Below are 12,173 nucleotides of genomic sequence, written 5' to 3'. Positions count from 1 at the left end.
AAGAGTCTCCCTGTTGCCCTGGATCCCGAGAGAAACTGGACAAAACATAGTTTTCTTGCGACTCTAGCAGGGAGGAACATATACAAGGATTGTTAGCCAATTGGACTTTGAGTAGAAGAACCAAATTCACAGAAGCCCTAACTCAAGCCTTTATGTCTCATTGAGCCTTTTTTTCTCTAGTATTTGTTGACCAGAACTAGTTGTTTTGAACTCTACTGTAGGGTTGGGGAGTAGGAAATCAAAACCAGTGCCTTAAGATTTACTACAGCCTTGGAAATGGGTAGTTCAGGCCATGACCATGGGCTCAGGTGACTTGTAAAGAGCAGAATGCATGGTGTGTAGCACAAACTACTACGGGACAATAAAGCTGCTGCTGTGTGGGTCAGTACCGTATACTTGGCAAAGCAGGATCTATCTCCCTTTTTCAAGTCATGAATAAATTGGACCAGTTGTTTGGTCACAGAAGTGAAACCCTGAATGAATTCACTGCTTGGTACATTTTATGAGCAGTAAGTCACCCCAGTTGATCAAAAGATAGCGTAATTAACTCATCTACTGTGTCTTTAAACAACCTGACATTTTGTATTTTGGCAGCCCTATTCCTTTCCGCCTCACAATCTAAGGGATGGGAATTGTAGAGATTCTAGGACGTGGAACCTGGAGATGGTGGGTCAGTGTGGAAGGCAGCATAGGTCCACCAGCAGATTCTGATGAAGCTCCAGACACTGTCCTGGCCCTTTCTCTGCAGTTACAGACCTTAAAAGCACTCTTGAATATTGTTTCAAGAAAAGTCACAATCCATTCTCTAAGCCTAATAGGCAGAAAACAAAAAGGGGATTTATAAAGACATACAAGACATAAGATGAATCCATGAACAAGTATGTGCAGGCGCCAGATATCCTGCACATGTTTAACAAAACATGAAAGGGAGTACATAGTTAAGTAGCTGCCCTCATGTGCCTCAACAATTTTAAAAGCAAAATGTTCATCTTCCTTTAAGAAAATCCACATTCACAGTTCCACATCTATAAAGTAATTGAGTGGGAACATTAATTTGTTGGGGACATCTTAGCTCTAAGCACGTGGAGAGTAAAGCAACCATAAATCAGGTGATGAAGGCTTTGTTCTTGTTAATTTGAAGACACTATCTAATGTCAGTCCCGGGCTGGTTGCTCATGAACTATAGAATGACAAGTCTACTGGACATTCTGAATCCCGGGGAAAAGAGGGAAAATTCTAGTTCAATACCCCTCCCCTCAAAAAAAGTCAGGAAACCCTCTCTCAAATATGAAAACTACCCTCTTGCCTGAAGTAAAGCTTAGGAACAGCTAGGAATGAAGGCAGAAGAACAAAAACGGGGTAATTTGGAGACAACATTAGGTAATTTCTCATCCTGAACCCTTCCTGTTTTTCTGTTGTGACTTCATCTGAAGTCTCTGGAGGAAGCTATTTAGTTCCTTATAGAGATAAAGATCTAGATTCCTATATATAAGACACACCCACAGTCAGCTGACAGCAGGACAACATTAGTGAATCAATACAACAGAAAAAAAATTCAAATATAATATAACAAGTATTTACACTGCATTGAGTATGTGTGCTGAGAGATACAGCATTTACAGTAGACAGTGAGCATAGATTATATGCAAACAACACTATAAATACCATTTTATTGCAATGAAATCGAGCGTCTGCTCACTTTGATAACTACAGAGGATACTTAGACTCTGTCATCATCAATATTGTCTTCATCATCTGTCCACTCATCCCCCACCCCTCCCATGGACAGTGAGTGGCAAACTATATGTCTAATTTTATCCTTACAGCCTATGATATGATGGCTGTTGCTTTTCATAAACCTTGCCTTGTAGTTAACTTGGCTGGATTGCACTTATTCTGTGAAGAAGGAAGCAGCTTGTTGGAAAATGAAGCTGTCCCGGGAGTTGTATTTTGTGAAGTGAGGAATGTTAAAGGCTTTGACAGAAAGAGAATTGCAACAGTCATGTTAGGAATCATGTGTTCCAAAATTGTCAGTGGGGGTGGTTTCTGAGTAATAACATTTTCCCCATCAATGGCCAGGAGCTGTGTACTCCCACTGTAGCTTGCTCGTGCTCCTGGGTAGTCATCACTAGCACTCTGGGTCCAGTATGATGGCTTCTTTAGCAGTGACTGTTAAAGCCTTGACCCCACCCTGCTGTGCCTCAAGCCACTTTTCTGTCTCCTTACTTCTCTCTTGTTCCTTGGTCAGCACAGACCAACAAAGAATTCACTCCTGGTCTTGTCTGTCATTGTCTTCCAATGTTTCTTCCTAAGAAAATGTTTAGCCAATGTCTTACACAGGAAAAAAAATAGACCATGAAAGCCACTATGGAGCAAAGATAAATGTGTCCATATTCAGAGTCAGTTCTTTCCCAACTAAGACAGTCTTGCCAAAACTCCAGAACCCAACCACTGCCCCATAACACTCCATAGGGAAGTCACTGACAGTGGAGTTGACATTCTATTAGACTGAACTGTACAACCCTGTGTCTGTATGCCTTGATACAGTTATGTGAACAAAGGTCATAGTGAGAAGACTCAGCTTTCAGAAACAAAGCAAGGCATTTATCTTCCAGATTCTGAGTTGTCTAAATCTCCCTTTTATACCAAACTACCCTTCTTAAAGGAAAACTAGCCTGGATCCAACTAAATGGGCACCACAAAAGATAAAGTTCTGAGAGGCTGTGCTCAGAATGGTGTGGAAAGACAAAGGGAAGGGGGTTGAGATACCAAATTAATGACTCTAGAAATCAAAGCCAAGTAAGGGAGGGGAGGGGAAGAGGAGAGGAGAGGACAGGAGAGGGAAGGAAAGGAACAGGCACAGAGGCAGAGCAACGCTTACACAGCATCAGTCTCCATTATGAACCACATCTCTACAGCATAGGGATGGCAGTGAAGGCAGCCCTTGGGCATACATTCAGGGTCTGTTCTTTACCCTTCAGCTGTCCTTTGCCTTCTCCTCTCCTCCCACAGAGACAAAAGCTGCTGTCTGCTTGATATCTTCCGCGTAATTTACATCCGGAGAAGGCTGCTCAGGCTGGCTCTAGGCTGGCTCCTTAGGTCACAGCGTTTGGAGCAGCAGTGTTCAGTCTTGTCTGGCCCAGTGCTTGATGAGCTCTGTTCAGAGGCCCATAGACACAGGCAGACAGTGTCAGTCCCTTTTCTCCACAGGGCCACAAGTGCCCAGTGTTGGCGTTCCATGAAGCCTTTGGAGAAGCTTGTCACAATATCAGGAGTGTAGAGCCCTGAGAGACTTCTGGGCACCAAAAGCCACCTCTCTACCTCCTTCCTTCTTACTTAACAAAGTGCATTGATCTAAAAATGTATTAGAGTAGATGACATCTCAGATTCATTCCCATTTCTCTATGAATCATAAGGAGTTATGGCAGTACGTTAACATACTTCATTTATTACCTTTCTTTTCTCAATCACATGGCAATAACTCTTTTAAAGAGGCGAATGGAGCAAATACAGTGACCCTCCATGCTGCTAGTCACTGTAGGATGCTATACTACACTATATTTCCAGGAACTCTGTTGAAGCTAGGCTTCCTGCTAACAAAGTGAAAATTGGAAAAATACTGGAAAGGAGGATTAATGAAGAGAAATATGCCAATCTTTTGGGGAAAGGGAAATTTTTGTCTTAAGTCATAAATTCTAGAGGCTTGTCATATCAGCCATTGAGTTGCAAAACAAGCAAGCTCTATGAAAATCAGGCATGTTGTATTTATGACCCTTGTACTTGGGTTACTTCCCTGTCCCACCCTCCCCCGGCTCCAAAACTGGAAAGTGAGTCTTGAGACTTCGAAATATATTGTAGAAGCTAGATGTGTTTGCCCAGCACTAAGCACAGGTCTACCCCAGTCCATTTGCAAATGTGGGGAGTAGGTTAGGTTCCTTTGGGTTAGAACTCATGTGATTGTTTCTGTCTTAAAGCTGCAGAATCTGATAATTTTCACTTGAAACTTCTCATTTTAGGAGTTCTTTGGAATTTATCCTCATGCGATGCTGTAAAGATGACAATCATTCGAGATGCTCTCTCAACCTTAACAAACACTGTGATCGTTCCACATTCTGGGTGGAATAACTCTTCCTTTGATGATGATCATAAAATTAAATTTCAGACCTCGCTGGTTCTGCGGAACACAACAGGTTGCCTGAGGTGAGTACTTTCTTCTCAATTAGTTATGTGATTAAAGAATGTGTCATAAGTAAATGGACTATAGAAGGTGCTCTCTGGCCAAACATCCTGAAGGTGGTTCTCCTTCATAGCAAAGAGTGGAATTTGTCACTGTGAGGAAGCACTGTGAGCACAGGCCAGTGGCCCCAAGGCAACTGTCTCCCGTATTCAGAAAGGCTCATTAGTCTGAGGACACTTCGGCAATCTAGCATTTTCTACTGTAGTTGCCAGTTTCCTGACTATCACATGCTTATTACAGACCTGGCATGGCCTGGTTTTTGTTTCAGTTCCACTTATGGTCACCAAAGTTCAGGTTTGTGTTGTTACTTTTAAAGAGAAGTGAAGAGTGCGTGGCTTAAACAGCTCTTGCTTTTGAGTTCTGTAAGTAAGCCGGCCCAAATGCTGTTCGTTAGTCATTACCTTTAACATAAAACGTGTCATTCTTTTATGTTTTTGGAACAGCTCCTTGTTTGCTTAGCCGCTCACATGTAACCCTGTTCCCCAGCCTCATGTTGCTCTAAGCACATGAAACAGAAGCCTTGGCAGAATGGCAGGGGGACCCGCGGAGCCCAGCTTTAGTGTTCGTCTGCAGAACAGAAGTGATAGTACTGTAGTGCACAGGGCCTGAGTTCAAGTCCCAGCTCTGAAAAGTAAAACAGAAATGAAACATCTAGGCACCTCTGAGGCAGAGAGTTTGAGCCATAGGGAGAGGATCTGTGCTGCTGTTCTGAAGCCTTCTGCACTGTGACAGAAGGCACTCATGTCACCGGTCGTGGACAGGTCATTTAGCCTGTGGTCAGCAGAAAACAGCATCCCATCCTCTACCCTAGATCCAGGGATGTGTGACCCATACCCACTCCCCACTCCTCAGCCCATTAGGCAGTGAGTACAACATTGGCTCTTGCTGTAATCCTCAGTAAATGTCACTTGTGTAAAACCAGTATGGAACAAGATGAACTGGGCCCCAGCTGTGAGGAATAGAGAACAGGAAGATAACGGTAGGCACCATAAAAAATAATGGTGAGGAATTATTAGTGAATCCTGTGGTGGTCATTTCCTGCCTCAAAGATACAGATTAGAAGTGGGTTTTCCCCTTCGTTGATTTAATCAAGGAAAAGTCTATTACAGGGGTGCCCAGTGATTTGGGTTTTAGTTAATTCAAGATGTAGTCAAGATGACAACCAAGAAGAGCCATCACAGCCTGTATCTGAAATACCACAGAAGCTACTCATCTGAGGAGTAGGGGTCAAGAGGACGAGTCACTGGTAATGTAAAGGAATGAGCTAGCTCCATGAACAAATGGCAGAGTGGCTATGGATGGTATCAGATCTCTGTCGAATGGAAGGACTTTGTCCTTTACTTCAACTACTATGAAAAGCCATGAGAGTTTAAAGCAGGGAGGGAGAGGGAGGGCCTTTCCTGTTCTGTGGAAGACTGAGTGGAGGCAGAAATGGAAATGAGATCAGACTGCTAGAGTGGTCCAGGAATGCTACAGACAAAGCCTGGGCCAGGGGCTACAGGTAGGTTGCTTTTTGAAGAAGAGCTAACAGAGCTTGCTAATGGGTTGAAATAAGAGATGGGGGGGGGGGGTAGAGGCAAGGGTTACACCTCTATCTTTGACTGGTCTGCTGGATGAATGTACTACAGAGAGTTGCTGGGAGTTTTGGCCATGTCCATTTTTGAGAAATTGAATTAGCTATCTGTGTAGTAATGTCAATAAATCAGATATATGTGTTCTCAAGGGTCAAGCAAAGATAGACATCTGCTCATCATGGGTCATAGGTTGTGATAAAGACACCAAGCAGAAAAAGGCACCCGGGAAAGTGCAAAAAAATAAAAGCAAAAGCTAAGGCCAAGGGAGTTCGCTTTCAGAAGAGGCCCCAGAGGAAAGTTGGAAGCCAGGGGTAAAAGGGGAGGGAGGGGTCAGCTGTTGAATGACTGTGTTGGTGGGGCAATGCACAGGAGATCCAGCTAGTTCAATTTTACAAATTCTCAATTTGCCTTACTTCAGTGTTAATTATCTAAGAACCCTTGTAAATGGAACATAAAAATAGAGGCTTATAATCTGGCATCCATGTTTGAGGGAAGGCAAAGAAAGGAGAACAAAACCAAGGCCTCAAATGAGACCCAAAGTAATTTTGAAGTTTTTGTTTTGTTTATTTGGGTTTTTTGGAATTGAAAGGATTAAAAGTTGGGGCTGACTAGGGTTGCTTGTTGATGGTTTAAGGTTGTATCTCATGTAGCATATTTAACATAATTAAAGGTGAATATATAACTAATGGCTAACATAAGAGGGAAAACATACCCCAAAACAATGGCTGCAGTGGGTAACACATCCTGCCTTCTATGTGGTAGCCACTTTTCTATTTGCTTTACTGTACAGTTCATTTCTCTTCCTCATCACAACCCTAAGATAGTCACCTTTATTTCTTCCACTTGCCTATGATGAAGCTGATGAAGATGGCCACTAAATAATGGCCTCAGGGAATTGTGAGGTTAATTGTCCTGCTCACTGTCTGTGGGTATAATGGGGTTCTGGCCAATGTTGAGAATGCTGCAGATGCTGAAGTTCAGGATCTCAAGTATCTCAAGTCCCCTTGCACTGGCTTCTCTCTGCTGCCATTCTTGAGTGGGAATCATTCAAGTTAGGCTTCGTGGCTGAAGGGTAAGTTGTTGATCTCAGCAGTTCCCCCGTCTCTGTCCATCCAGGAACCTCAGCTCTGCAGGGGAGGAAGCACGAAAGCAAATGCGGTCCTGCGAAGGGCTGGTGGACTCATTGTTGTATGTGATCCACACGTGTGTGAACACTTCTGATTACGACAGCAAGGTCAGTGTCCTAGCCACCTATACTCCCGGTGGCAGGTGACCCCCACCACCTAACCGCTTTCATACAACCCAGTCTCTGAAATCATGAGTACCATGTGACACTGAACAGGCCTGATGTGTCCTAGTCAGCGTAATGCCAAATCTTCGGTGTACAGCTGCCCCCTGGCCCACAAATTGTAGAATGGTACTTCTTTCCTTAGATTGTGGTAGTCACAGAAACACAACAGCATTTCCTTCATGTTCTCCATTTATTTACTGTTGGTATATTCGGGGCCAGGGTGTTTGGGGTGATGTTTTTAATTACACACTGTGTTGCATTTCAGACAGTGGAGAACTGTGTGTGTACCCTGAGGAACCTGTCATATCGGCTGGAGCTGGAAGTCCCGCAGGCCCGGCTGCTCGGACTAAATGAACTGGATGACTTACTTGGAAAAGAGTCTCCCAGCAAAGACTCAGAACCAAGCTGTTGGGGGAAGAAAAAGAAGAAGAAAAAGAGAACTCCACAGGAGGATCAAGTTAGCATTTTACTCCTCTATTTGTCTGAGAGTAAAGTCATATAATTGGCAGAAAAGATTGTTGCTACTTAGCTGAGTCCAGCATAATGAGTAGTTTCAGCAGTCAGAGACCTTGTCCACTTCCTTTTGACTTAGTGTGTACCATTTGTCTTTCAGTGGGATGGAGTCGGGCCTATCCCTGGACTGTCCAAGTCCCCCAAAGGGGTGGAGATGCTGTGGCACCCATCAGTGGTAAAACCGTACCTGACTCTGTTAGCAGAAAGTTCCAACCCAGCCACCTTGGAAGGCTCTGCCGGATCTCTCCAGAACCTCTCTGCTGGCAACTGGAAGGTGGGATGTTTCCTCCTTGTTCACGTTTGCTTCTGTCCTTGTGGTCAGAGCGACCACAATGGTGAAAGGGACACTTGATTATAGAGTTTGTCCTTAAAGGGGCCGGTTAAGAGGGTGTGGGGAGGAGCCAAGAAGTCACTCTGGGCATCCTAAAATGAGTATGATAGAGTCCCTTCCCTGGGCATCCGAGATTGATGAGCAATCAGAATAGTCTCTACAAGATTCATGTTGTGTGGCCATGAAGGACTTCCAAGGTGGCCTGGTGGGGAGCAGGGGAGGCAGAGAGGAGAGTGCAGTTGAAGGCTTCCTGCAGGATGAACAAACTAAGCTAGCAGGATCTGAGGATGGGGTAGAGAGAGGAGGTGAGAGAGAGATTAACGGACAGTAGGAAAAGGATGTTCTGTGAGGAAAGGACAGTGGGCTCAGACTAAAGGCTGCTCTAAGGCAAAGCAGACAGGACAAGGAGTGGCTGCCTGGGAGCTGGCCGTCATATCCAGAGCTGGATGCTGCTTCAGGGGTGGAACCTGGCCATAGACAAGGGAACACTGAACTTTTAAGCAGAAGAGTGACAAAAATAAGCTGGTGTGGACACTGTTGGGTCACTTCTGTGGCTGTGCAGGGGGTGAGGTCAAGGAAGAGTAGAAGCTGGGATTCCTTGTGGGATCCAATGCCACACACGTCATAGTGAGAGAAAATGAGGACCTGATTCGAGCTGAGGTCAGGCCAGGGCTGGTGTGAGCACCCACCCCACGTCTCCCAGACTCCTCCAGAGCATTGCAAGTATCTTTACACATGTGCAACCTTGTGAACATGGAAATGGTTTCCTTTTGTTACCACCATTTCTTAAAACATTAGATAGATACTGTCTCTCATCTTCCCAGACGGTCCTTGTGTGAAAGAGTGATTATAATGCTTGTCCCACTCCACCCAAAACAAGGCCCTTTGGGGCTCTATCCTCCATGACTGAACTCTGCTCGTAGTTGTGGGTATGGATATTTCATTCATTCAGGTGACTGACATAGAGTTTATACAAATACGTGTGGTATGGTGTTATCCGAGCCTGTATGGTTGCTTGTGGTTCCTAAAGTGCTTATAGCTTAGTGCTAGGGGCTGGCTGGATTCTGAAAATCCCTGGTTCCTCAGAACGGAGGTAGAGGATCCCGAGCCTCAGCATGAATGATGAAATGAATATTGTACTCACTTAATCAGGTGGTGGGGAGCAGTGAGCAAAATGATAAAGAACAAAGGCTAAGGGCAGCTCCTCACATAAGAGATTTGTGTTGTGTAGCCAAAGAATTCCTTGATGACAAAATTATAATAATTAAACACATGTGATTAGGTTTTGCAGAATTTAATTTCTGGGATCATTCAGTAAGTAAAAGTCACATGGCAAGCTTATTTAAATACGAACATTGTATTTAAGTGGTTTTCAATATCAAAAGTAGTCACTCAAAATCTCAGACCTCTGGATAGTTAAGAAAGCTTGTTGAAGGAGACAGGAGTCTGGTTCCCAGCACCACATCAGGGGCTCACAGCTGCCTTTAACTCCAGTTCGAGGGAAGCTGATGCCCTCTTCTGGGCGTATACACTCACATGCACATAATTGAAAGTTAAGAAATATGTATATTATATATGTGGGTCATATTGCATATACAGTCAAGGGACAGCTGTTTAGGGAAAGGCCCGCTGGGCTGAGCAGCCTCCAGTGGAAGCAGGAAACTGCAGTCCCAGGAAACTGATCACACTGGCCCAGTGCTTTCTGCAGTAGCCAGCCTTGTTCTTATCTCCTCCCTGTAGATTTCATTTGATTTGGAAAATGAATCTTTGAAAGACATCTTTCCTGTTATGTTTGTTATTAAGATAATCTGCTCTGTTAGAATTCAAGAAACTGGGATGTCAATCATATATTTTAACATTAACAGTAATTTATTGTAAAGAGCTAATGCATCTTTGACCTCATGAGCTAATGAATCTCTGTCTTCATGCTTTGTCCACAGCAGGAAAATATTAGCTATTACTAGTATATATTACTTATTTGAATTATCCTAGTCTATTCTGTAACATTGCTTTCTAGTTCACAGGGTACACAAAAAGTAGTCAGTTAATGTTGAGTGAGAATGCCTTTGTACCCAAACCTGCTTTAGCTGTGGGTATCAATTATGGTGCCTGGTGTCTGGAGTATTCTCATTCTTCTGAGGACAGGAATTTTTCCAGCAATCTTTTTGACTAGCTACTAATATTGTTGGAGCATGTCCTAAAATATAAGTTAACTCAGTGGAGCCAGCCAGGCTTCCCCCTAATGGATGCTGAGGGACTGGCTCCACCATCCCACTTTTAGCCTCTGGACCTGGCATGGGGCCAACTGCCAAGAAAACAGGGGCTCCTTCCTTAATCATGTTTCTATATCTGTGAGGGAAAGTAATCGCAACGTTCTCTGTCCTATACAGAAATCTGACAGATGGTGGTTTGAGATCTTCAGGCTTTGGGGGATTTCTTTCTAAATCAGCCATCCCAGCCTGTCTTTCTCCCAAACTGTGGCACTGATTTAATCTCCACTAGAGAGAAAACATTTAATTTTAGTTTATCTTTTCAGATTGCTGTAGCATGTGAGAGTGGATCTCCACGTGTCACTCACTAATGCCTTATTCTGCTCACCAGTTCGCAGCATACATCCGGGCAGCTGTCCGGAAAGAAAAAGGGCTCCCCATCCTTGTTGAGCTCCTGAGGATGGATAATGACAGAGTGGTATCTTCTGTGGCCACCGCCTTAAGGAACATGGCACTGGACGTTCGGAACAAGGAGCTCATAGGTATGTACTGGCGACAGGATCCGCTGTGCAGGAAAGACAGACCTGTAGCGGTTACAAAGCCCCACACCTGAGTCTACTCCTCCTTTCCTGATGTGTCTGGACCTGCTCTTCAACTGTCTTTTTTCAACAAGAGTCAGGCTCGTTAATTAAACAGTGAAAAGTCAGAGATCCCCAGCAATTTCAGGTGTACATGGCAGCGCTGCTTGATGAATTTGTTGTCTCTGTTCCCTAAGAGGAGTTATATCCTGAACAGCAAGAACAAGAAAAAAGATTTAATTTCCTTTTCCAGTATTTGTGCCGATATCTGCTAACTTGCCAACACTACCATCTTCTAATAAGAAACCAGGTGAATACTATGTGGCTTTCCCTCCCAGGTCTGTCTGAATGCTCACCCAGAGACAAACCACTGTCATCCCATCCCAAGGCAGGCAGGGTCAGGATGGAGGGGAGGTAAGGACTAGGCCACCAGGACACAATTTTAGGAGGCCTTTGCTCTCGGGTCTCAAAGAGAAAGCTCATCAGCTCATACAAAGAACAGAGAAGGCGACCCATCATCACCTTCGCACACCAGGCAGCTTGCTGGTCTCTAAGCTCTACCTCAGTTTGTGGGCTAAGAGAAAAAGGAGGTGAACTCTGTGGACCAGAACCCTCTTCCTCAACCTGCAGCTCATTGACCTCATAGCCCAGAGTGTCCTGTGAACCCTTCTGCTACTCAGTCCCTGCTTCTGGGTGGCAGTAGGAGCTCCCTCTCTGCCAGTGTCTGAAAGGAAATTGACAAGGCCTTCAGGGTCACTGTTAGAGGAAGTGAGAAGTAAGGACAGTACCCTCCATCCGTTCAAGCTTCATGCCAGCCCAGTGGCTGGGAACATGGGGAAGGGAGATTTTTTGTTTGGTTTTTTTTTTTTTTTTAAAGGATTCTTTTGAACTTAGACTCAATTTATATAAAATATGCATGCTATAATAATAGAAAGAGGGAGGCAGGGTTGGGAATGGGGTAAGAGAAAACATGAGAGAGAATGAGAATATTTATTAGCTTTAAGATTAACTGTGATTGCCGAAAGTGGTGGCTCACGCCTTTAATCCCAGCACTCAGGAGGCAGAGGCAGGCGGATCTCCAAGTGTGAGGCCAACCCAGACTCCAGAGTGAATTCCAGGACTACACAGAGAAATCCTTTCTTGAAAAACAGAAACAACAAAAGATTAGCTGTGATCCTGGCCTGGTGGAACAAGCCAGTAAATCACACTTACTTGGGAAGCAGAAGCACAAGGATGACAAGTTCAAAGCCAGCCTGGCCTACAGAGTAGGTTCAAGTCAATCTTCACTAGAGAGACCCATCTCAGCATAAAAAGAGGGCTGCAGTGTAGCTTCGTGGTAGACTACCTGGCATGCACAAGGCCCTAGGTTCAAGCCTATTCCCACTAAAAAGGCGTAACTGAAAATTGAATGGAGTACAGTGACTTGCAGGCAAAGCCCT

The 12,173-nt window shown here is 44.4% G+C and overlaps 1 protein-coding gene across 17 annotated transcripts in view; it reads left to right on the top strand.

Moving 5' to 3' along the window:
* Nucleotides 1-12,173, top strand: part of Pkp4 (plakophilin 4) — a 208,669-nt gene that overhangs the window by 185,168 nt on the left and 11,328 nt on the right. For all 17 annotated transcript variants that reach the window (XM_051184651.1, XM_051184653.1, XM_051184648.1 and 14 more), the window contains 5 exons: nt 4,017-4,200; nt 6,928-7,045; nt 7,368-7,559; nt 7,716-7,889; nt 10,548-10,698. In XM_051184651.1, the coding sequence (XP_051040608.1) occupies nt 4,017-4,200; nt 6,928-7,045; nt 7,368-7,559; nt 7,716-7,889; nt 10,548-10,698 (819 nt within the window). The remainder of the gene's footprint in view (nt 1-4,016; nt 4,201-6,927; nt 7,046-7,367; nt 7,560-7,715; nt 7,890-10,547; nt 10,699-12,173) is intronic.

The sequence above is a fragment of the Phodopus roborovskii genome, unplaced genomic scaffold (genome assembly GCF_943737965.1).
Source record: "Phodopus roborovskii unplaced genomic scaffold, PHOROB, whole genome shotgun sequence".
Classification (NCBI taxonomy): Eukaryota; Metazoa; Chordata; class Mammalia; order Rodentia; family Cricetidae; genus Phodopus; species Phodopus roborovskii.
The sequence above is the reverse complement of the archived record's forward strand: the minus strand, read 5'-3'. Positions and strand labels throughout refer to the sequence as shown.